Genomic DNA, 25,657 nt, shown 5'->3' with positions numbered 1-25,657 from the left:
CTCAGTCGAAAGATGCTTTGGAATGTTTCAGTCAGACAGCTGAGAAATCACAGATTCCTAGTTTTGACAAAGAGATTTCTTTTTGCACCTTTACCTTTATTTATTAAAGAACTGAGAAAACTCAGATAATGGAACCTAAAATTAAAGCAATCAAGGTGAATGATGAAAGAAATAGAAATTACTCTCCAAAAAACATATTGTATACAAAAAATCACATTATCCCCAAAGCAGTAATTCGTTGAGAAGAAGAGATAACTTTTGAATAGAAGTAATAAAATGGATTGCTTGAAAGTCTAGTTAACAAAGAGGATTGAATCCTATGAATCCCTTGGGAAAAGAGTTATGTTTCTTGCTGATTTGACCACAAAATACTAACATGGAAAAAGACAACATAAAACTTCATAATAATATGTATCTACAATGAGCTTTATAGTGAACAAGTGTCTTCAATTCAAAGACTATTTAGGGATACTCATGACATGTGAAACTTCGAAATGCCCTGAAATTTTGCAGCTTATATATGAAAGAAACTTTGTGGAAGTTTCTTCAGATTGGACAATGGTCCTAAAAACTGATCTGAGTTATGAAGTTTAGAAGCTTTCTTTTTCTTTTTTTTTTTTTTTTTTTAAGATTTTTATTTATTTGACGAAGAGAGAGATAGCCAGCGAGAGAGGAAACACAAGCAGGGGGAGTGGGAGAGGAAGAAGCAGGCTCCCAGTGGAAGAACCTGATGTGGGGCTCGAACCCAGAACGCTGGGATCACGCCCTGAGCTGAAGGCAGATGCTTAACACCTGTACCACCCAGGCGCCCCAGAAACTTTCTTAACCATATATTTCTAACCAGTTGGTTTCTATATCTTCATTAGAAGAAACACCAAATTATTGTTCAGCTTTATGTGTGGAACATTATATTACAAAATTGTCACTTGTCAAAATGTGCATAGTCAAACATTTTAGGAAGAGAGCATTATAGAGGTGTGCCAGATGATTGATTAATGAAAAGAGGATGGTGTTTCTCAGGGGGGGTTTGTGATGTTTTTGGTATTTTTCAGTTGCTTAAAATTTAACTTTTGATCATTTTTCTTATTCTACATGCATTTTCACTATCTAATGGTTTATTAATAAGTTTGTATTTTTCATTTTTAAAAGGGCTCCAGGATGCCTGGGTGGCTCAGTCGGTTAAGCGTCTGCCTTACCCCAGGGTCCTGGGATCGAGTCCTGCCTGGGGAGCCTGCTTCTCCCTCTGCCTGCCTCTCCCCCTGCTTGTGTGTGCGCATTCACTCTCTCTGACAAATAAATAAATAAAATATTTAAAATAAATAAGTAAAAGGGCTCCAAAAGCATTCAGACCGCACACTGCCTGTCTGAGGTTAATAGTTTGTAATGTGAAAAAATACTATGTGGCATACATATTCCACAGTGCCTAAGGTGAGAAGTAGAAGATCCCTCCCCCACTTCCATTTTGAAGCCCGGAAGAATACCTCCAAGAAGGGTTTAACCTTTCCTGTGTATTTTCTAGATTGTTTAGATCTGTTTTGTCCAATAAAGTAGACACTAGCCACATGTAGCTATGGAGCACTTGAAATGTGACCAAGGTACTGAATTTTTAACTTAATTTAAATTTCATTTAATTTCATTAAAATTTATTGAATTTAAATTTAAATTTGATACTAAGACCCAATTCATTAATTAAACATACTGCTAAGTATGTTTAGGACAACTTGGGTATGTTAATTTACTTCAGCCGTGAATTTTGTGAAATCTATAATATGTCGCTCGTGTGTACCTTCGTGTGTGTGTGTGTGTGTGTGATACAATTTTTTCTGCATATACTATTCTACATCTTAACTTTTTAACTTTGTGTTTTGCACAGTAACTTAGAGATTTATCTCATTCATTTATTAGCTGCATAATATTCTTTTCTATTTGTATGATCTTTTTTTCACATAGATACTGGAGCGATTTTTTTAAATAGGAATGCGATCACATCACTTATTCCTATGTTTAAAATCCTCCCGTAGCTTCAGATCTCTTTCAAAGTCCCCAGGCATTACTATGCCTCTAAGGCCTGCCTTGTTCTGTCCCTTCACTGTTCTTCTGCCCGGTTCAAGGTAGCATGTGCGTCTGTTCATCTGTAATGTGGGGATTAAACACAGGTACTTTATTCTTTTTAAGAACTCTGTCGGAAATGTTACCAGTAAAGCAAAGTGTCTTCATTTATCAAATGTAAAGTCTTATTTAGTGTCTCACTTATCTGACCACCAGCAGCTCCTCTTAAAGCAAAGAAATCTGATTTTTCCTCACCAATAGCATTCACTGAAGTAAAATAAACCTTGTTAACCAGAGTAAAGAATGTTGCAGGCACTCTCTAATCAAGAGCACATTTGAAGGCGGAAATGGTGTTACGGCAGATAGATGAAGTGCACTGTGTCGTAAGAATTTGGTGCTTCTTTATTGCTAGATTAGATTTCAGAATTTAGAGTCTAAATTTTCCCTTTCACATCTGGTGACACTTTTTTTAATCAGTGTGCAAAAGGAGAAAAATCTGTCTGCCTTCTCTCCATGCCTCTCACTGCAGTCCAGCCTATGCCAGGCTTAAGGAAAAGCCTTTCACGTTGGCAGGGAAATTCCAAAATGGTTTCCAAGCCTATTAAAAGGGAGAGTTTTGCAGAAAAATCTAAGAATTTTTTTTTAATTGGAGTGGTACAAACTAAGAAGCAACTTTTAAAATTAAACAATGAAAAGTAAAAAATGTGTTGGCTCAGAGCATATGTAATGCTGGTGTTCCAGTGCCATCAGTATAAGGCGGACTCCTGTGATCTATTAAAACTCAAAATTTAGGAATGTAGAATTGTGGAGGATTTATGATTATCGACAGCTAAAAGGGATTATGGGACAAGGTATGGTGATAGTTAGAAACACATGGACTGGGGCACATTTATCACTGAGTAAATGTGTTGGATGAACAAATGAATAAACAAGGAAACCATTGCTTCCAGTAAGTAGCCTGCATTAGAGCATTGTGCCCAGGGAGCAGGGGACTGAACAAAGCCAGGATGAGTGAAGCAGAGAGAAAGGAATATGAAGTGATTGCAGAGAAGCCGTGGCCTCTAAAACTGTGGCTGGAATGAAATAGGACCCTAGGGGGTGAGGACAATTGTCGAGATATGAAAAGATAGCCATTTATGTGTGAGTCCAGGCGAGTGGCAACTCTACTTTGAAGTTATCAGAACTTTCTAGACTAAGGTTTTAATGATATCAGGAATGAGGGTATGTGGTGGACTGACCAAAGGCGAGCTTGTCAATGCGTTCAGAGAAGATGAGAATGAAGGTGTAAGTGGGTCTGGTCTGAGTATCTTTAAGACTGTTTATGAAGAAAGTGACAAACTCCAGCTTATCTTGGCTTAACTGAAAAGGGGCATTTGTTGGCCCCTACCAAACAGCGCATGTGTTGGGCTGACTTCAGGCATGCCCTGATCCGGGTTCTGATGACAGTCTGGGATGGTCTCCCTTGCTGTGGAGGGCTGAGCTTCCTCTGGTGGCAGGACGGTGTAGCTGTTGCCCTACACTTTGGTGTATGTGCTGGTCATGACTGTCTCTCACACTGTGGGAGTGTCTTCATAAACAGGTTTTTAATTTTAATGTAGAATTTTACATTTACATGTAATGTTGAGTTTTAACCTTTTGGTTAGCACTTTCTGGGTCCTGTGCAAGTAATCTTTGCCAACCGAAGATCCAGAAAATATTCCCTTATTTATCTTTTAGGCCCTACTGTTTTACCAGTCACGTTCTGCTCAGAACTCCTTGCAGGTTTCTGGTTGATCCTACTGTGTAGCCACAGTTGGGGACCACTAGTCTAGATGGTGCTGAGAGTCTTCCCAGGATTCCTGGGTACGGCCACAGTGTGGGGTAACTGCTCACCCCAGAAGAAATGACCAGTTTCACCAAACACCTGCACGTTGACCTCTTCTGTGGCAAACTAATATTCATTAAAGTCTTTTATTTTTATTTTATTTTTTTTTAAAGATTTATTTATTTCTTTATTTGACGGAGAGAGACAGCCAGAGACAGCCAGCGAGAGAGGGAACACAAGCAGGGGGAGTGGGAGAGGAAGAAGCAGGCTCCCAGCGGAGGAGCCTGATGTGGGGCCTGATTCCGGAACGCCAGGATCACGCCCTGAGCCAAAGGCAGATGCTTAACGACTGTGCCATCCAGGCACCCCTAAAGTCTTTTGTTTGAAATAAATAGGACTTTGCCCTTCTCTGAGAGAGGATTTACTACTTGTTTTAAGAAATGAATGATGTGAGGGGCGCCTGGGTAGCTCAGTCGTTAAGCATCTGCCTTCAGCTCAGGGTGTGATCCCGGCGTTCTGGGATCGAGCCCCACATCAGGCTCCTCCGCTGGGAGCCTGTTTCTTCCTCTCCCACTCCCCCTGCCTGTGTTCCCTCTCTTGCTGGATGTCTCTCTCTCTCTCTCTCTGTCAAATAAATAAATAAAACCTTTAAACAAAGAATTCTTTAAAAAAAAAAGAAAGAAAGAAATGAATGATGTGAATATATCTGTGGTTAGTAAAAAAAAGAAAATCTAGACAGTGTATCTCTTTGTCAGCAGTGATCAATTATATTGTGTAGTCAAGGTGTCTTCTTGGATTCTGAGACCTTAAGACTCCTCAACCTCAGGACTCTAGATCCTTTATTTTTGACACTGTTGCACACTACGAGGTATCCAAGATGTGAGAAAATAGAATTATTCCAGATGGGGCTCCTTTTTCATTTTTTACAATGTTTCCATCTAATCCTCTCCCACAAAAGAAAAATTCCCCTTGGACTTGCTTCTGTTATCATTTGTGTTCGTTTTGAAACCGTGACAACCGTGTGGACGTAGTACAGGTGCGTTGGTGGGAGAGGGGTTGTTAGCTCTTCGTGCTGTGCTGCAGAGGGCGAGGTGCTGTGGTTGCCAAAGCAAAGCTGCTTTCAAGTCATTCAGCCTGTTTTGGAGCCAGATGTAAATGAAGTAACTTTTTTTTTTTTTTTTAAGATGAGTTAATTTTCAGATATCTGATCATTATAATTTGGGATAGACAGAAAGGCAGAGTAACACCGATGACGTGTCAGGGTCTGGCTAGATTCCTGGCTCCCCCTCTCACTCACTGTGTGGCCTTGGCAAGTCCTTCAGTCTCTCCGACATGAACAAGATAGTAATTCCCACCCTGTAGGGGCGTCACACCGGTTCAGCCCGTCAAGTTCCGGGCTCTCAGGGCCTGATGCGCAGAACGTGCTCATTGGATCTTAGTTATGCTGTTGGTTCTGCTGAGGCCACAGCAGGGTCTCTGTTGTGCTCGATCCTGTCTCCTTGTGGTCCATCCGGGGTTGGGAGGCGCTCTTAAAAATCAACATGCGAAAACTCCGGGAAGGAGCGGGGGTGTGATTTATTTAAAATAATTTTTTAAAAAGTGTTTGCTTACTTGGGTTTTTTGTTTGTTTTTGTTGCCTTATTTTGAGAACCAGAGACTTCTTTGCTTCCTTTCCCTCACATCATAGCCTATCCCAATGTGTTTGAACCCTTCTGTGTGTCAAATGCACATTTGTTTCTCTGTGCAGAATTTTGATAGTGAGTATTTCAAAAGATAAAAGCGGAAGAGAAGTTTTTATGGATCTCTTTTTAAAAATTTTTTTAAGACTTTATTTGAGAGAGAGAGGGAGAGAGAGAGAACACAACTGTGGGGGGGGAGCAACAGAGGGAGAGGGAGAGGCAGACTCCCTGCTGAGCAAGGAGCCCCACACGGGGCTCGATCCCACCACCCACCACCGTGGGATCCATGACCTGAGCTGAAGGCAGACGCTTAACCGACTGAGCAACCCAGTGCACCAGGGTGTTTCTCTCTCTCTTTTCTTTACCTTGAAATATTATTATAAAATAATAAAGCTTTCAAGTTCTAAAGCATAATACACCATGCATCCATGTGCCTCCCACTAGCTTCGGAAACAGAACGGTATGAAGGCTGCCACGGAAGCTGCCTCTGTACACCTTCGCCCCCCAGAGAGGTAGCCGCTCATCCCCTGCCATTTTCTTATACCACATACGATGTGTAATCCTCGACTGTGTATGGTTTTGTTTTGCTTATTTTAAAAGTTTATCTAAGTGCTTACGCATTTTCTTGCCTTCTGCTGCAGATCGCTCTCTTTCTGCAGTGGCCTATTTGTCAGCTTCATCATGTGGCTGGTAACTCATTCACGTGAACTGTGGTATTTCCTTGCGTGAAGATACCATTGTTATTTACCCCTTCTCGTGGTGGTAGACAGTTACACCCTCTCTCTCTCACGGACCATGCTGCCATCAACGTTTCTATACGTGTTTTACTTCATAGATACTTGTAGCTTCGGTTTTGTTTTGTTTGTTTTTATACAGGAAATGAATTCTTTTTAGTCTGGTCACATGTTGTGACCTCATTGTTTGTATCATCATCATAAGATTGCACTACATCTTTTACGTCTTTTCTAGCTCAAAATTATACTCTTTGTGTTATTTAAACTGGATAATTTGAATTATTGGATTTTCATTATATGATTGCATCCTGTTAGTGTGTCTCTTCAGTACGTTCTCTAGAATGTGGATTTTACTTAAAGCAAGGGAAAGTTCTATTTTGAACATTTTTGAGAACAAAAATAAATGGAATATTAGAAATTATCATTAAGCATGATGACACAAGACAGTAAAATTTTCCACCCAGTTTTGTTTCTTTCCTGGAATCTGGAGTAATTACAAATGCTAATAATTTAGGATAAACATGACTGTATCCCTATGTAAAAAAACCCTTGTCTACTTGTAGATCAGTCCCTGTACTTGATTCCACACGAGTTCCGATGACATTGAGTATTTTGTGTTCTCTTTCACCTTGAGTGAAATTTCATACAGTCAAAGCATTCTGCTGTTCCCTTTGCCTTTCTCTCTTTTGCCTCTTAACTAAATGAAAACCTAATGTAAGATTATGAATAGGCCAAGTACTAGAGTGAAGAAAAAAGTACTAGAGAATCTGAAGCAGGGGGAGATTAAACCTGACTGAAGGGCCTGGAGAGGATTCTTGGAGGAAGGGGACTTTAAGCTGGGCCTTCAAGAATCAAGACCTCCAATGTCTGTGACAAGCAGGAGGCGTGGGGAGCCTCCAGAGAGCCCATCCGCTAGCTGAATCCCAGTACCAGAGAGCCCGCTCACAGCGCTACGCAGAAGTGCTTGGCGCTGTCCAAATTTCTGGCCCTCAGATTTGTGAGGTGTAATAAAAATCGTCCTTGTTTTAAGTCGTAAGTTTGGAGTAGTTTATTATCACCAGTAGTTAACAGAAATGGCAGCAAACACCAAGGAGGGGAATACTTTCTTTCTTCATTTTTTTTTTGTTTTTTTTTTTGCTTCTGTTTGGTTGGTTTTGCTTCTTGCCGAAGACGATATCTAGTCCTCCAAAACCTCTCCCCCAAAGACACTCCTGCATGTTACATGTAGAGCTTGTAGCAGGAAGACTGAGTTCAGAGAGAATTCCACGCAGAGGAATTGGCATGAACAAAGATGGCGAAGTAGGGAAGGACAGAATACATGGAAGGTAGACTGAATCAGATGTGACTGGGAGCAGGATATCTCTTGGAGAGTAGTGACTAACTAGACTAGAAAAGAAGATTACGGACATGGTATGAAGGGCCTCGAGTGTGAGTTTGAAGAGACTAGATGACATAGAGCCTCTGAAGGCTTTTTGGAAAGAGAAATTATACTAGTGGGACTTGTCTTTGGGAAACTTCTCAGATATTTTTAGGATGGACTCAAGTGTGAAGAAATGAGGGGATCAGGTTGGAAGCTACGGCAGATGTCATATGAGTCTGATTGGTGGTGGCTGGACCCAGAATGAAGACTAGAAAATAGGTGGCAGTGGTGCGCCTGGGAGGCTCAGTCAGTTAATCAGTTAAGTGTTCGGCTCTTGGTTTTTGCTCAGGTCATAATGTCAGGGTCATGAAATCAAGCCCTTCAAGGGGCTCTATGCTCAGCGCAATATCTGCTTGGGTTTCTGTCTTCCTCTTCTCTCCGCCCCACCTCGCCACCACCATTCTCTGTCTCTCAGATAAATAAATCTTAAAAAAAAAAAAAAAAGAAAGAAGAAAAGAAAATCGGTGGGAAACCTTTTGGGCAGGGCTACCACTAACCCACTCAGGGAATTCTGGGAATTAAAAACATGCCCTGTCTTTAAGACCTCTTACTTCCATTTGTTAGAAAGTTGTTGTAATATATGTATCTAATTAGAATAAGACACTTGACTGCCATCTACTGGAAATTAAACATACACAGCTACAATGGGAATGCTCCTTCCTGCAGATGTGGCACTCTTGTGCAGTACACAACCTGTACTTCCATGTCTGTGACCATAATCATGTGGGTATGACTGATAGGTCTTGGTAACTAATTACATTCGTTATCAGAGGGAAAAAGAAGAAACTTCCAACTCTGGATGGTAGGGAAGTTGGTAATAACATTAGTAGAACTGGAACTTATTCTTAGGGATAGATTCACAAAACAGAATTATTCTAAACATGAAAAATTCAAGAAGTTCCTCATGTTATTCATTGATCCTAGTACTTTGCACTTACACAGTTAGACTTTTTTTCTTTTCTTCTGAAGTCTCATGTTTCCACTCTTTGTGACATCTGAGAATGGTGACCAGTCTCTCTTCTCTCTTGGATTCCATACCCTCCTCCCCCTCCCGCCCCCCCCCCCCCGCCACATCCATATCTTTTCCTTCTTTCCTGATCATTGCTTCTCGATCCCCTTTGTAGGCCCTTTTTTTCTCAGATTTTCATTCATATGCCTTTGCATACAGTGGGTGCACAATAAATGTTTGTTGAATTGAATGACATTGCCTTTGAAAGACAGTTTCAGGTTTACCAGGAGACTGACTCATGGGTGCTAGGGACTAAGGGTGTGCCAGAATTCAGAAAGTAGAAACCTATACTAAATACAGTCCCTTGTTTTAGGATCTATTTTCTACACAATGGGTCACTCTTTATTGGGGGAATTCCTGTACTGTTCATCTGTTCATCATTGTTCAGTGGTGGCAACACCAGGAGAACAAATTATTTATATTGGCTGTGTCATACAGGCGTGTCTAATTCAAAAAATACTTTCAAACAAAATAATGAAGCTTCTCCGTCTTCTAATTCAGAAAGAATGAAATGTTCCTTTTTCTTTTCTTTTTTTTTTAAATCTCGACTTTTGTACAAGTAGATTAGTGATGAGTTAAGTAAGATTCCATTTAAGTATTTTTTTTAAGATTTTATTTATTTATTTGACAGAAAGAGAGACAGAGAGAGAGGAAAAACAAGCAGGGGGAGTGGGAGAGGAAGAAGCAGGCTCCCAGTGGAGGAGCCCGATATGGGGCTCGATCCCAAGACCCTGGGATCGATCGGGCTCGATCCCAGGACCCTGGGATCATGCCCTGAGCCGAAGCCAGACGCTTAACGACTGAACCACTCAGGCGCCCCCCCCCCCCATTTAAGTATTTTCATTTGAGGTTACTTGCTAACATTCTTACCACCACCACCTCCTCCTGCCCCCCAACCCATTCTCCTTGGTTGCTTTTGCTTTCATTTTTCATGGGGCTTGTATATCAAGGCAAACCCAAGAACTTTGCTCTTCTGACACAACTTTGCAAACATTTATTGTGTGGCTGCTTTGTGCAAAGTGCTGTGGGAGGCTTCACTGAAGATACAAAGGTTTCAGATTGCTTCTGCCCTTTAGGAGAGACTGGCTTAATGGGAGAAGTAGACACATATGTAACTGCTCCAGGGCAGGCGATGACAAGGGTCATAATATAGTGCAGACAGAGCCAGGACTCCCTGTGTAAACATCACTCCAAGACTGAGCCACCATACATGGACTTAGCCATATTTCTTTTCTAAATCGCACACGTTTAACTCGTAATTTACCTGTGTTGGATTAGAATGTGTTTTCTTCAAAGATTCTTATGCCAAAAACCAACTATGAAATTTAAGATTTAGCAGAATTTAACTAAAAATACATTGGATAACATTGATTTGATTCTTTTAAATTTGATTTGATTTTTTAAATGCTTTTAAGTTGGTACTACCCAAAGAAATTAGAGAAAACTAGAGTGATATTAAGTAAACAAGGATATAAACCAGGAGTTTTAGGTTTATGTGAGCCCAGTATTTAGGAAATAAATATCCTGAAATTCCCTAGCCAAATTTTATTTTAAAATATGTTTTGAGTACAGGAAAAAGAAAGTTATAAACAAGTACGGTAGGAAAAAATAAATATAACTCATAAATACAATGAGGTAGAATATAAATACAGAGTGGATCATTGCTGTTTAATTGAGGTGCCTTCTATTTAAGTAAAACCAATGACATTTTTAGTTATGGAGAACTAAAGACATTTATTTGAATTTCTAAAATTTAAATGTATTTAAGATTTGAAATTTAAACAAATTGTTACTTTTTAAAAAAAAATCATTTCTTCTACATTAACTCAATCCCAAAGAAATGAATGAGTGAAATTGAACCAAGTATATACACATTATACAAAAATAAATGCCACTGAAAACGCATTTTAACTTTTGTTTACAGCTAGTGACAAAATTAAGAGTGTACGATTTGTGTAATAAGTAAATAATTCAGGTTTACGGACTTAACATGATGACTTGCAACTTTTACTTAAGAAATTCATTCTTAAGATGAAATGCATCTTCCTGAGGGCATAATTACCTAATGCATTGTCCTTAAAAATCCAAAATCGGAAATGAGCAGTCTGTCAACCAATTTTATAGGTAATATGAAATTGGGAAGTATCTCAAATAGCGAAATAAGAGAAGTATCACAAAGATACCAAAAAGGTTTAAAAGTATCACAGGAAATAGTAAGATAATACATCTAAGAGCAAGTAATCTGAAAGAGATATTCAATGGGAGAAGATGCTTAGTAATGCTGAAAGGGTGCCAAGGTGATATCAGACAGCAAAGTAGGTATGAGGTTGCAATGGGATATGGCAGGCACGAAGAGCTATTGCCATTTGGGGAGTCATCTTGCAAACTCATTACAGTAAAAAGAAAGGAAGCCAAAATCTCTTACAAGCTGACAGTATCAAGAACACATTTGTCTTATACCAACCCAAGAACTTCCAAACCAGTAGCCATGGATATTTTGAGTAATTTGGAAAACAGAAATTACAGCATTTAGAGTAGAGAAGAATAGACTTAATAAAAAAGATTTTAAAAATAAAATGTCTTGGAGTGCCTGGGTGGCTCAGGTGGTTAAGCATCTGACTCTTGATTTCAGCTCAGGTCATGATCTCAGGGTTGTGGGATCAAGCCCCGTGTCGGGCTTCATGCTGGGTATGGAGTCTGCATGAGATTCTCTCTCTCCCTCTGCCTCCCACCCCATGTGTATGTACTCTCACTCTGTCTCTCTAAAATAAATAAATCTTTTTTAAAAAATGTCTTCTCTTTAATAAAACAGTATGAAGTTATATGATGGATAGAAGCAACTTGTTGAAAGACAAAATTGTTCAGTTTAAATTGAGACCATGGAAGCTGGGAGTAGTGTGAACACTTTCATAGGCAATTCTCAGCATCTAGGCCAGTTGTGCAGATTACAAAAGAGCATCTTAGGGCAGGTATGAGAGCTGGATCACTTGAAGTAGGTTTGGGATTCATGAAGTAACATTAAGTAACAGTGCCACAATTGATTAGAAACCAGCATGTTCTAACCATGAGGTAGTATTTCTACCGTTGTCTATACTGGTCGGATTACTCTGCCTCATTGTTTACAATTTGTGATTCAGTGTTTATACTCTAGGACCATTTAGATGTCTTTGCCAGCTACCCTGCCCTTTCTCTTAGCACCCTTTTTGATCTTGGCTTCTAGAATTTCTTGGACTGGTTTAACCTCCTATCTCTGCAACTGGCTTTCTGTTTCCTTTGAAAGCACTTCCTTCCCTGTACATACCTGCTACTCTGTCTCGGCACTGATCATATTTGTCTTCACCTGTCACTGTCTACTACTGGTGACCCATCTTTGCTCGAATTCTTACTATCATTAATTTTTTTAAGGACACATCAAATCAGATGTATTGGCGTCTCAGACTTCAACTATTGAAGGCCCTGTTCCTAAATCTTCCCAACCCAAATCCAAGAAATCCACAGCTTTTCACTTATGCTGGTGAGGACAGCATCTCACTGATCAAAAGGCTGAATTCCTTCTAACCCTATCTCCTGTCTCTCACCACTTTTTCTGTCCCTTTTCTGGTAGCCAAATTCTTACTCTAGTCTTGATCTTCCTCTCAAAATATTCCTTTTGTTTCTTGCAACAATACTCCAGCGTTTAATAATAATAAATAATAATATTCAATAAAATAATACTATTGTCTCAGAAACTATTGGTGACTTACAAAAACTTCTAATTAGATTAAATTTCTGTATTGATATTTCCTTATTTAAACTCCGATGAAAAAGGAAAGTAGTTATATTAAGCAAACTTAATAGTATTTGTGGCTTAATAGTAAAGCCCTAGAAGTTGTCTTTTAAAATAGAAAATTGCTGGGGCGCTAGGTGGCTCAGTCAGTTAAGCATCCATCTCTTGATTTTGGCTCAGGTCATGATCTCGGGGTCATGAGATTGAGCCCCACATCCGGCTCCATGCTTAGCACTGAGTGTGCTTGTCCCTCTCCCTCTGCTCCTCCCCCTCACTGTCTCTTTCTCTCTCTCTCTCTCTCTCTCTCCAAAAATAAATAAAATCTTTTTTAAAAAACCGAAAATTGCTTAGGTCATTGAATTGTTCTCTCTTCTTGAACTATCAGTCCTTGACTGAGCCTCTGTCAAAGGCTCCGACTAGGCCTGTGCTGAGGATTATGTAGACTTTGGCCTTAAAAATTTCACATTCTTTAAAAAAAAAAAAATTCACATTCTCATTATGGGTAATAATTTTGGTTGAGCGACTGGGAAATCATTCCTTTGTTCAATAAACATTTATTGAGCTTCCGACTCTATGCCAGGCTCTGTGCCAGGGAGTGGGGATACACTAGGTAAGCAAGAGGTGTCAGATCACAGGCCACATGACTTTCAATCAGCTGGGGAGACAGATCATTAAACAGTTAATAAAGTGGGAAGTCAGGAGGTGGTGTGTACTCAGGGGCACTTAACCTAATAGATGAGCAAGCAGGAACTGTAGGATGATGGAAGATGGGGGTGACATTGGGGCTGCGTACTGCAGAGCCCAGCGCGCTTGTAGAACTGAAAAGAAGGTTGATGTGATTTTACTTTCGATTCAGTTGGGGAATGGTGAGTTTGTGTAAGAGTTGGAGAGAAGAGGGGCGCCTGGGTGGCACAGCGGTTAAGCGTCTGCCTTCGGCTCAGGGCGTGATCCCGGCGTTATGGGATCGAGCCCCACATCAGGCTCCTCCGCTATGAGCCTGCTTCTTCCTCTCCCACTGCCCCTGCTTGTGTTCCCTCTCTCGCTGGCTGTCTCTCTCTCTGTCGAATAAATAAATAAAATCTTTAAAAAAAAAAAAAAAAAAAAAAAAAAAAAAGAGTTGGAGAGAAGAGGGCTGGTAGTCGGAGGGAGAGCTGGGGTTCTTACAGGCTCATTTAATAAGCACACATATCTGTCTGAAGTTTTAGAAATCAAATGTCCTACCCAAGATTTTAGAAATAATTATCATCCCCCTATTTAGTATCTTTGGGGTATTTTTCTGAATACTTATCAAATTTGTAGCCAAGAAAGTATGGTGCGTGTATATATGTATATGTATACACATAAAAGTATATATATATACACACACACACATATAAGTTATATATGTGTGTGTGTGTGTGTGTGTGTGTGTATGGTAGAACAGTTCTCCTCAGCCACAGATTATTTTAATAATGAAATAATAGTTTCAATCAGAATCACCCTTCTGGTCACTTGCTTGGCATAGACTTTTATGTTAACGATCCGCAGTTAGAACCCAAATGGAGCAATTTTTTCATTTTAATAAAACTGTGATTATGCCACAGCCTCGAATGATAATAGAGCAACCTTGCCAATAAGCAGCAAAATTTACTTGTCTTTTTTTTTGTTGTTTTTCCTCCTAGGGTACATATGTCGTTAAACTCAACCAATTTTTTAAAATCTTTTTTACTACAAGTTATTGCTTATCACAGGCAAACCCAGTGACCTACTATTTGGTACTTATATCTGCAGGCCAACAATTTATATTAGGAAGTAAAACTCTTACTGGTCAGCATTAAAGTTCATCTGATTAATAAACTGATATTGCCTCAGGTTTCAAACTTTGTCATGAATAAACTAGGTCCTCATGCGGTTGAGAAATAGTGCACCAGCTGCAAGTCTAGAAAACACTCGTTGTTACTCACATAATAAAAGAACCCCCAAAGCCTTATAATTTATAGATTCATAACCACTTCTTGTTGCATTTTTGCTTCTAAATGGTGCAGGTGCTACTTTGGTTTAAAACATACAGCCCTCTTTAGGCAATCTAGAAGAACTCCGAGGGGCTTATTTTTTCTTCCTTTCTTACATTGCGAGCTGGTTAGTGTTAAGGATAAACTCAGCACTCATTTGAAGCTCAAAGGTGTGATTGTTTTAAAACTTACCTAATACTCCTTTTTTATCATTTAAGTATATATATATCATTTCCTGCACATGTGTAATTGATCATTTAAGATCATTTTAAACTATATTCACTTTTTTTTTTTTTTAAGATTTATTTATTTATTTATGTGACAGAGAGAGACAGCCAGCAAGAGAGGGAACACAAACAGGGGGAGTGGGAGAGGAAGAAGCAGGCTCATAGCGGAGGAGCCTGATGTGGGGCTCGATCCCGTAACGCCGGGATCACGCCCTGAGCCAAAGGCAGACGCTTAAGGACTGTGCCACCCAGGCGCCCCTGTATTGTTCACTTATTAAGGCATACGGTGATCTTGCCGTGTTCTGCACAGCTCTCGATGTTGGTGAATTGATGAATACGACAAAAGTCCCTGCCCTCGTGCAAACCTAACAGTCTGGTGCAATTTATATTTTGGTGAATTCTATAAGCATTCTTGCCTCCTTTGCATTCACAGAACCTCTGGTCTAATGAAATCTAGGCAACGATTTCAAGTCCTGTCTTTTCAAGTCCTGTTACCTTAAAACGATGGCATGAGTGTATTGCTTCAGAGATGACTGTTACTATTTATGTGAATAGTGAACATTCCAAGAAATTAAGCTGGTAACCAAAAAGTAGGATTAAACAGTTTGCATTGTTAAGCACATTTATTTTAGGTTCTAACTCTAGGGTATTAGTAGCTAGAATTATTTCATTAATAAAGCAGCATTTTCCCAGAGTTTCATAAGAGGATAAGCAATTTTCCAGGAGATCATCAGTGGCTAATATGAATTCTACAGTAAGGTACTCGGCTTCAGTTCATAATAACAATTACTGCTCCCCCCATAATAACAATTTCACTTAGGTGCCAAGTACTGTTTTAAGAGCTTTACATAAATTTACTAGTCTAATCCTCAAAATAATGCTTTGAGGTAGATACTATTATTATCCCTCTGTATTACATACGAAGAAGCTCAGACTAAGTAACTTGCCCAAGGTTACAAAGCTAGCAGGAAGCAAGGCCCGGGTGAGATCCCCTGTGTCGGCCTCGGTGCTCTGTGGCTTCTCATGCTGAACTAGATGCCTTCTCATTACCCTTCTTGCTCTTCTGTGTTCTGGTGATCTGCTTTCTCTCGGATATGTAAATATTGATTTGTGTAGCATATACGTTGTACTCTGAGCATACTTGTTTTTTCATAGGGTTTTTTTCCATGTTCATCGCTATCCTAGCTTACAAAGGCTTTTTTTTTTTTTTTTAAATTCTAAGCCCAGCAGATAGTCACCTGGAAGTTCATTTGTTTTGGTTCTTTATTGAGTTTGCTGGCTTCTTTATTAATTAATATATTTGGGTTTTTTAGACCTAGTACCCTGGCAGACTGATCACGTTTAAAATGAAAAGTTCGTCAGATTCACTGCATATGAAATTTTATTTTTCTGTGCCTCTGGAGAACAATGAAAACTGAAAAGCAGTCTTTGCTTTCCCATAAAGAGGAGCACAGTTTGCCAGCCTCATGTTCAGAGAGGGATTTCCTCTTTTCTCACTGCAGTATTTTGGGTTCCTTTTCTCCCTTTGGGTTTCCTGCTGGAGCAAGTATTTGGGCCATTCCGACTCCACACCCTGTTCTCTGAGGCGGCTGCGCTGTGTGGCTCCAGGGCCACCCTCACCTCCTGCTGCTGGTTCCTTCTGCTCCCCCTGCAAGGTCAGCTGCCCCGCGGGGTCTGTGGCAGGGCCTCCCTCCCCTCCCAATCCGGAGGGCTTCCTGCCTTCAGTTCCTGTGCTTCGTTTTCTTTGCTGATTTGTTAACGAATTAGTCTCCTTGAGGATAAGTTTTAGTTTGTTTTTTCTTGTTTCCTACACGGCTAAATCCTCAGCACCTACCATGGTGCCGGGCGCGTGTTAGGGGCTTGATGTGTGTTGAGTGAATGCGTATCTGTATTATAGCACTTACTTTATTGTGTTTAATTGTTCATGTTTTTCTCCTTCTCCTTTTATTCATCTTTGTATTTTCCCCAGTGTCTATAACATATTAGGTCGTCGGTAAGTGTTTACTGAATGAATGAATGAGCGGCTAGATAAGACTTGGGCCTCTCTGTGGCGCCGGGTAGAGAGCAATAAGTGTCCTCCATTGTCTGTTTTTTAAGACAGAGAGAACTTTAAGTGTCATATTTTAAGTTTTAAGTTGAGTCATGGAAATTAGGACCTCGGGAATAATATACAGGTTTATTACAGGGGCACCTGGGTGACTCAGTTGGTTAAGCATCTACCTTTGGCTCAGGTCATGATCTCAGGGTCCTGGGTTCAAACCTCATATTATGGGCTCCCTGCTCAGCAGGGAGTCTGCTTCTCCCTCTCCCTCTGCCTGCCGCTCCCCTTCCTGTGTGTGCGCGCGCGCGCGTGCTTTCTCTCTCTCTCTCTCTCTCTCTGTCAAATAAATAAATAAATAAATAAAATCTTAACCAAAAAAAAAAAAAAAACAAGTTTATTACATACTGTGAGCAGCTGGGGGACTTGAGAATAGTCATCATTCCCGTCTCTTCACACACCTTAGGAAACCTGCCTTACTCACAGGATGGTTTTCCCTGCAAATCGTATGATGCTTTCATCACTGAAATGCTTGTAGAGTGCTTAGTCTGTGCCCAGCTAATTGGCTTGGTGGCCTGCTGACCTTGGCCAATGAAATTTCTTTTGGAGTGTTCCTTTTTGTTTCCTTAAAGAATAGAGGGAGGTGGAGGGGGTAGAGAGAAACACATGTATATAGGGGAAGCAGCAGTCCTAAGACAGAGTTCTGACAGCACAGAATGTTCTAGAAATGGTACAGCATGTTTATGATGATCAGAACATAGGGTCTAGGAGAAGAAGAGGAAAGAAATGGCCACTGACCTTGGGGAAACAGAGCTAACTGCATGAAGGTGGCTATTGGGAGCTGTTGGGGACTTAAAACCCATCAGCACCATAATCCTACTCTTCCCCCACCTTCTGCCCACCGCCTTTGCAACCAGCATTCCTCTTATGGTGCACACTGACCCTGGTACAGATTTATGATTTCTACCTTTAGCTCAGTGCTCAGGATGACTTTCTTTTTTTTAAAATTTTTCTCCAACCCGTTTCTATGAGATGCATTTTTTATTATCCATAGTGAGTATTCTTTTTTTTTTTTTTTTAATTTTTTATTTATTTGACAGAGATAGAGACAGCCAGCGAGAGAGGGAACACAGCAGGGGGAGTGGGAGAGGAAGAAGCAGGCTCATAGCAGAGGAGCCTGATGTGGGGCTCGATCCCACAACGCTGGGATCACGCCCTGAGCCGAAGGCAGACGCTTAACCGCTGTGCCACCCAGGCGCCCCCATAGTGAGTATTCTAAACTGGAACAACTTTTCTCAGGAACCTCAGCTGTAATGACCCCCCTCATTTTGAAGTAATGACTAATTGCCCTTGTCATTTTTCTGAGGAAATAGATAATCTCTGGCATATGCTCCCTTAGCTTGCCTCCCCTCCACATCCAGACTTCTCTTCACCTCCAGCCATTCTTATAGTCTTTCTTTCTGCCTCAGAGGGAAGTGTGTGTTCACCATTTTCAGTTCCGACCCCTCCTCCAGTGCTCTTGAGCTTCCCTCATGCTCTGGGACCGTCTGTTGATCATCTGCTCTCTAATGTCTTCCTTATTACAGGCTCTTTCCTTTCAGCTTGTAAACATTCTCAAATCTCTCCTACCCTTTAAACTCCATTCTTTGAATTTTCTTTTCTTTTTCCTCAAGATATCCTATGTTTCTCCTTATTTAAGCAGGAAGGTGGTCTGAGTATTTAGAAAGATTGCCTGGCCGTGAGATGGAGGAGGAAGTCAAGGAAGGCAGAAATCTGAGGAAAAGTTCAGTTAGGAGGATGCTGAATTACAGTGGTGACCATGGGGAAGACCAGACAAGTCGGAGAGGTTTGGAGGAGGTAGAATTGACTGGACTTTGAACGGATATGAGATTTGAGGGAGAGGGAGAAATCCCTGACGACTCCCATGAATTGAGGGACTGTGTATAGAAGGAAGAGCAAGTTTAACGGAGAAGACTATTCCCTTTTGGAAGTGTTAGGTAAACTGCCCTTGGGGCATCCAGTTGGAGAAATTGAGTTGGAAGTATGAGAAGTACGGTCTGTAGCTCAAGAAAAATGTTTGTTCTTTAGAAACAACTTTGGTAGTCAAAGACCTGTCGGTGTATCTTGAGTTAGTGTTGGACGAGATCCCTTAGAGATGGAGTAACAAGAGAATAACCTTGGGGAATAACAGGGGAGGTGGAATAAGAGGAACCTATGAAGGAGACTGAGAACAAGAGAACAAATAGCCAGAGAGAAAGAAGGGTAAATAGAGGCATATGTGTGTGTGATTTTTTGTTAGATTTTTTTTTTAGCTCCTTGAAGACCAGGATCATTGCATCTCCTGCTTCTAGCAAAATGTCAAAATTGTGCCGACTCAATCAATATCTAATACATGCTACTATTGATAGAGCCCATCGAAAACAGAGTCAGCACTTCATGAGAACTTCCTTTGCCTGAAGTCACATATTGCTAGGGTTTCTGGAAGGAACGAATTTGTAAATCAGATAGTTTGGAAAAGTAAAATGTCGAAAGGAGACACTCGGGAAAGTTGGGTGGCTAGTGTGCTTAGGGGTTACGATCACTGCGGCAGCCGCAGGATGTTACTTTCAAGAGCAACTTTGTCGATGTAGGTGATACTGATGGCTGTCTTGTGTTAGAAATCGTTGGTACCTTCATACCAATGGCTTTGCCACCAAAGTGGAGGTTCTCAGATCTGAACATCTTCTCGTTTTTATCTCCGTGATGTTCTGTCACATTTACATTCCGTTGCAACACTCTAGTCATGCGTCAGAATGAAAAGCTGTTCAAAATTAGAGGATATCCGTATGTTTCTACAAAAAATCCTGGGGTTGCGGGTAGAAATTGACAGCAACCCAAGAATTCATCCAAAGCCACTAACCACTTAGGTTGGCCTCGTATTAGCCGGGGCCCACTTAGGTCTCCACGGGAGGTGGGGAGGTGGTGGGCAGCGCTGCAGGAGCGGTGCAAGAGGGCCCCCTGGAGGTGTGCAAAGAAAAGTCTTTGAACTTCTATTTATAAATTATTTCTATCTCTCCCTTAAGAAACAGCTGTCTATTTTTGTGTATGTTTTCGAGTGTTCCTTAGAGATCAGTACATTGCTCCATGTTTGTAAAGAAGTAAATTATAGATTGATATGAATATAGAGGAGGCATGCTCCAACGTCTTTAAATTGTGTTTGTTTGGGAGTACGCTCTGGAGACCTCAAGTACAAGTCCTAGGTACTGTTTGGGCGCCATGAGTCAATTGGGAACATTTAGAAGTTTCTTAGCAAAATTCTGTCAATAATTTTAGCTTTTATTCGACTGCAGAGTGTTTCACTTGCAAATGCAGATGTGTCCCTTGAGCTTAATTCCACAGTGGGGATTTTAACGGAGAGCATTCAAACACAAGTGCACTCGCATTCGTTGCCCTTTCTGGGAGCAGGCCACAGTGTCTCGTGAACTACCTAGTGCCTCTGCACACACGGTGTGCTCTTTACAGCCCTCCTTTAGTCACAGACAGTTTAAGCTGTTAAATAGTATCTCGCTTTAAAAGGTAGGCTGATGGCGTTCCTATCTTCTAGTACATCTGGGAAGTTAATATATACAGTGTCTGCTAGTATCCTGCAGGGACCTGTTTTTACATGCATACAGGGACGTTTATGCAGAAATCAAAGGCCATGAATCAGAAGAACACAACTCTTGTTTCCAGTGTACTGGAGGCTTAAAAAAATTGGCTTTGAAAAATTGAAAGTAGTGTGGTTTGTTTTTATTGTGGAACCGATCAGGAAGAACAATTTACAGTCATTGCCATTCTTCACAGCTGAATGGAGTAGAGGTGCCTGCCTCGTGAAATGGAGCAGCTGCGCCCGTTTTCTCTGGGCTCACAAAAACATTTGCTTTTTAATCGAGAACTTTGGATGGTGGGGTACAGTTTGTTTTCATGATGGAAGTGGTCAGTTGTGCCTTACCAGACAGCTGTAGTGTAATTAAGAAAAACTGTGTGAAAGTGGATTAAATATAACAGAAGAAGCCTTTTTTGGGGGGGGGGGTGGAAAGGGGGGGGTTCACCTTAAATTTATTCGTTTTTCTTTACTGCGTAGAAAGCAGAAATACCACTATAATTCTGGTCTATAAGATTTTACTATTTCACAGGATCATTTAGCTCTAGGAAATAGAAGATACACTACTGCAGGAAAATTACTTGCTTTTGTGACAAATGCAAACTAAAAAGTAGGAGTTTTAAGATGAGTTAGCTTGTGAGAGATCTGCTTTCAAAATGTTTAACATAAGGAACTACACACTTATATTTATGTTGACTTTAATGCATTATGAAAGTTAGTGATTTCTTTTCTAGAGAAAAGGTTTTTTGAGGCTGCTTTTTAGCTTCACTTTGGCTACAAGTTGAACAGTAGGAGAATTATCTGTTTTTGATGACCAGAAACTATGAGAGATGAAAATCACATTTTTCTTGAAAAATTTTTAAATGAATTAGTCAAATAATAATGAAGTAATCTGGTGAAGTGTTGATTTGTTGTAGTTAAATGTGGGACGTTAGGCTGTCAATTGGCTTTGAAAAGCAGACATTTATTTTATGCAGCAGACTTTGAAATAAGACTAGAAATGCCTTAATTTGCATCATAGGCTACAGTAGGAAGATAACTGTTACAAGGTCAGAGGAAGCTGATTTAAAAAAAAATACTATTGTGCTCAAAAATAGCCAACACTTGTAGTAGACATTCACTGATTATAAGTTTTTATACTTATTGCCTAACACGTTGAAAAATTAAATATTCACCCTAGGCAAAAAAGAAGGTTTCAGGTTCGCTCTAAGAGTTTATCCTATACTGATGATTTTGTAGGGAAGACTCTTGGCTTTTATTTCAGTTAGGGGAATCTAGAAAGCTGGAGGGAGAGGGGCAGGGAGTTACAGCCCAGTCTCGAAGCCCCTATCCTGGGAGTTATCATAGGTGGAGGACTCCACACTGGGTGTTTTCTAGAAGATTCTCACCTCTCACTTCCCCACTCCCTGGTGGCCCGTTCTCTCCCGATTCCTTGTATCTTTCCTCACCAGAAGCCCTGAGGAGACTCTGAGAACCAAGCCTGAGTTTATTCTATTTTTCTTCTTTTTTTTTTTTTTTTTAAGCCTGAGTTTATTCTAAATGGCGAACCAGGGCTGCAGCTTGCTAGTTGGTTTTTCGGTTTGCAAATTGAGCCCTCACATGCACCAAACTCTTCTTCAGACTCCTGTATCTGCAGAGCCTGGGCAAAGTTGAGTTCAGGAAGGTGAATGAAGGGGAGTGGGGGGTGGATTGGAAAGGCAGAACAGCAGTTAAGAAACTGAGGCCAAGTTTTTGAGTAAGAATGGCAACAAAGAGCATTGAAGATAGCAGTGTGAGGTAATGAAGAAATTACTGGAAATTCTAGTCACTAGAATTAGAATCAAAAGATCTGGATTCAAGTCCCAGCTAGCCAAGCTTTGGGGGAAGTCATTCTCTCAGGTTCTGTTTCTTCATGTACCCGGTGGAACTGCATTACCTGTTCTACACACCAAACAGGTTGTGAGTCTTAGGAAAGAAAGAGGGGGAGAGAGAGGCAGTTGTGGGGCAGTAAAGTCTAATAGTGTAGTTATGGGACCGACCTGTTGACCCTTCTCTACCTTTTTTGGAGGGGTGGGAGTGGGGAAGAATTCTTGGCAGCAAGGAAAGAGAATGCAGCAAACATTAAATTTGACAAGCACTGATTCTTTCTTTGAGTGTTCTCCGAGCTCTTTGAGAATCCCATTATTTATCTCTGTTTGCTCCCCACCCCCACTTCCCCCACAACACCAATTCCAAACCCTTTTATCCTCAAGTCCCAGCCCAGCCCCTCCTTTCTTAGTCTCAGTACACAGACTCCTCCCCTCCTTTGCAGGGGCAACTCTTAAGCTTCCCCAGCCACCCTCTGGAAGTGCCTCTCTCTATCCATTTCCTTCTCACTTTCTATCTCGTTCTCGCAAAAGGTGAACTGTGTTCTACCTCATCTCAAACTTTGCTTCACCAGTTATCTCATATCTTCCTCTCGTTCTTTTCTTCTCTCCTTACCTTGATCTTCTCCATAGTCAAAAGACTCTGAGTTCAGTGTCATATGTGGTTTGTTTTTTGTTGTTGTTGTTGTTTTCATTTTCACTAATGAAATTTTTAAGAGTGATTTGAGTACTTCCTTTCATCATCATCCATGCTTTCCTTTGATACATTTCAATCTGGTTTCTGTGTGTTTCCTATTGAAACTCGTGTCTCAGAAGCCACCAGTGATCTCATGGTCAAATCCAGTGACCATTACTCTGTTTGCTTCCATTGGTCTCCATGCAGAGTTCCATGAGGACTTCTACGGCCTCACCTCTCCTGATTACAGACCTCTCCCTCTCTGGCTTCTCTGTGTCAGTGCATACCTTGTTCTCCTCACTGACTGCTCTTCTCTTTTCCTTGGCTCCTAAGGGTAGATGTTCCCTAGAATGTTGTACAAAGCTCACGCAATATAGAGACATTCATTCAAATTGGGTAGAAGACCTAAATATAAATCTATATCTATAAAACTGATAACAACATAGGGGAAAATCTTTGTGACCTTGGACAAAGATTTTTTAGAGATAACACAAAAAGCATGATCCATAAAAGAAAAAAGTTGATGAATTGGACCTCATCAAAATAAACATTCTGCTTTTAGAGAGGCATTGTTAAGAAGATGAAAAATTCAGATTGGGAGAAAATATTTATGAAATACTTAGCTGATAAAAGACTTGTATCCAGAATATAAAGAACTTTGAAAACTACATAATAAGAAACAAACAACCTCATTAAAAAAAAAAAAAAAGGCAGGGGGGGAGATGTGAACAGATACTTCATCAAAGAGGAATATATGGATGGCAAATAAACACATAAAAAATGCCCAGCATCATTAGTTATTAGGGAAATATAAATTAAAACCACAGTGAGCTACCACTACCACCACTGGAATAGCTAAAATCACAACTACTGACCATACCAAATGTTGGGAGGATGTGGAGGAACTGGAACGTGCGTATATTATTGCTAGTAGGAATGTGAAATGGTCCAGCCATTTTGGACGTGTGACAGGTTTTTAAAAAGTTAAACATAGACCTACCGTATGACTCAGCCATTCCACTCCTAGGTTTTTACTGAAGAGAAATGAAAGGACATGCTGTAGGATTCCCTTTATATAAAAATCTAGAAAACCTAGTGATGGAAAGCGGAGTAGTTGCTTGGGGATGGGAGCGTGGTGTAGGAGGAATGGATTGCAAAGGAGCATGAGGAAATTTTGGGGAGTGATGGATATATTCATTATGTTGATTGTGATGATGCTTTCACAAATGTATACATATGTCAAAACTGATCAAATTTGACACTTGAAAATGTGCAGTCTGTTATACATTAATTATACCACAATAAAACTATAAAAAATTCGTAGAACTACACACTGAAAAGGATGAATATTACAACATGTAAATTATCCCTCAATAACCCTGACTTAAAAAAAAAAAGCATATGGGAAAATGAAATATGGGGGTTGAGGTTGCAAAAATAATTAAAAGCCAATCTGAAAAGATTACAGACCATATGATTCCATTTATGTAATATTCTCCAATGACAAAGTTATAGAGATGGAGAACAGATTAGTGGTTGGTTGCCAGGGCTTAGGGATGGTAACCATGGGGGAAAATGAGGTGAAGGCTACATGGGAATTTTCAATACTATTTATGCAACTGTATAATATATAACTAATTAATCTATAATTATCTCAAAAAGTTTCTTTTAAAAAAAAAAAAAAAAGCCCGTTAGATATTTTTGTGTTCTCTGATGGGATACCATCAATGTTTTTATATGTTAAATCTATAATAATGTTTACCACATAAACACTAGAAACTGATTTCATTGAGATGATTACAACTTATTGTAGATGGAAAACATATCAAGAATCATTTTCCAATTTCTTTTTTTTTTTTTTTAATAATGATTTTTTATTATATTATGTTAGTCACCATACAGTACATCCCCGGTTTTCGATGTAAGGCTCGATGATTCATTAGTTGTGTATAACACCCAGTGCACCATGCAATACGTGCCCTCCTTACTACCCATCACCGGCCTATCCCATTCCCCCACCCCCTCCCCTCTGTAGCCCTCAGTTTGTTTCTCATAGTCCATAGTCTCTCATGTTTCATTCCCCCTTCTGATTACCCCCCCTTTCTTTATCCCTTTCTTCCCCTACTGATCATTCTAGTTCTTATGTTCCATAGATGAGAGAAATCATATGATAGTTGTCTTTCTCTGCTTGACTTATTTCACTAAGCATTATCTCCTCCAGTGCCGTCCATGTTGTAGCAAATGTTGAGAACTCATTCTTTCTGATTGCTGAGTAATATTCCATTGTATATATGGACCACAACTTCTTAATCCAGTCATCTGTTGCAGGGCATCTCGGCTCCTTCCACGATTTAGCTATTGTGGACATTGCTGCTATGAACATTGGGGTGCATATGGCCCTTCTCTTCACTACGTCTGTATCTTTGGGGTAAACACCCAGTAGTGCAATGGCTGGATCATAGGGTAGCTCAATTTTTAACTTTTTAAGGGACCTCCACACGGTTTTCCAGAGTGGCTGTACCAACTTGCATTCCCACCAACAATGTAGGAGGGATCCCCTTTCTCCACATCCTCTCCAACAATTGTTGTTTCTTGCCCTGTCTGTTTTTGCCATTCTAACTGGCGTAAGGTGGTATCTCAGTGTGGTTTTGATTTGAATTTCCTTGATGGCTAATGATTTTGAACATTTTTTCATGTGTCTGTTAGCCATTTGTATGTCTTCATTGGAAAAGTGTCTGTTCATATCCTCTGCCCATTTTTTGATTTGTTTATTTGTTTCTCGTGTATTGAGTTTGAGA

General features: G+C 40.2%; 1 protein-coding gene across 7 annotated transcripts in view; it reads left to right on the top strand.

Moving 5' to 3' along the window:
- UMAD1 (UBAP1-MVB12-associated (UMA) domain containing 1) overlaps window positions 1-25,657 on the top strand; it is a 215,959-nt gene that overhangs the window by 94,689 nt on the left and 95,613 nt on the right. The window contains exon 1 of one of the 7 annotated variants that reach the window (XM_087861049.1): window positions 8,759-16,334. The exons of the other annotated variants lie outside the window; for them this stretch is intronic. Coding sequence (XP_087717175.1) covers window positions 16,146-16,334 — 189 coding nt within the window. The 5' untranslated portion in view covers window positions 8,759-16,145. Of the gene's footprint in view, window positions 1-8,758; window positions 16,335-25,657 lie in introns of those variants that run through there. 7 annotated transcript variants of the gene reach the window in all.

This window comes from Ursus americanus, chromosome 3 (assembly GCF_024610735.1).
Source record: "Ursus americanus isolate L20-20 chromosome 3, mUrsAme1.1.p, whole genome shotgun sequence".
NCBI classification, from domain to species: Eukaryota; Metazoa; Chordata; class Mammalia; order Carnivora; family Ursidae; genus Ursus; species Ursus americanus.
This window is presented reverse-complemented; position numbering and strand designations above follow the sequence as displayed.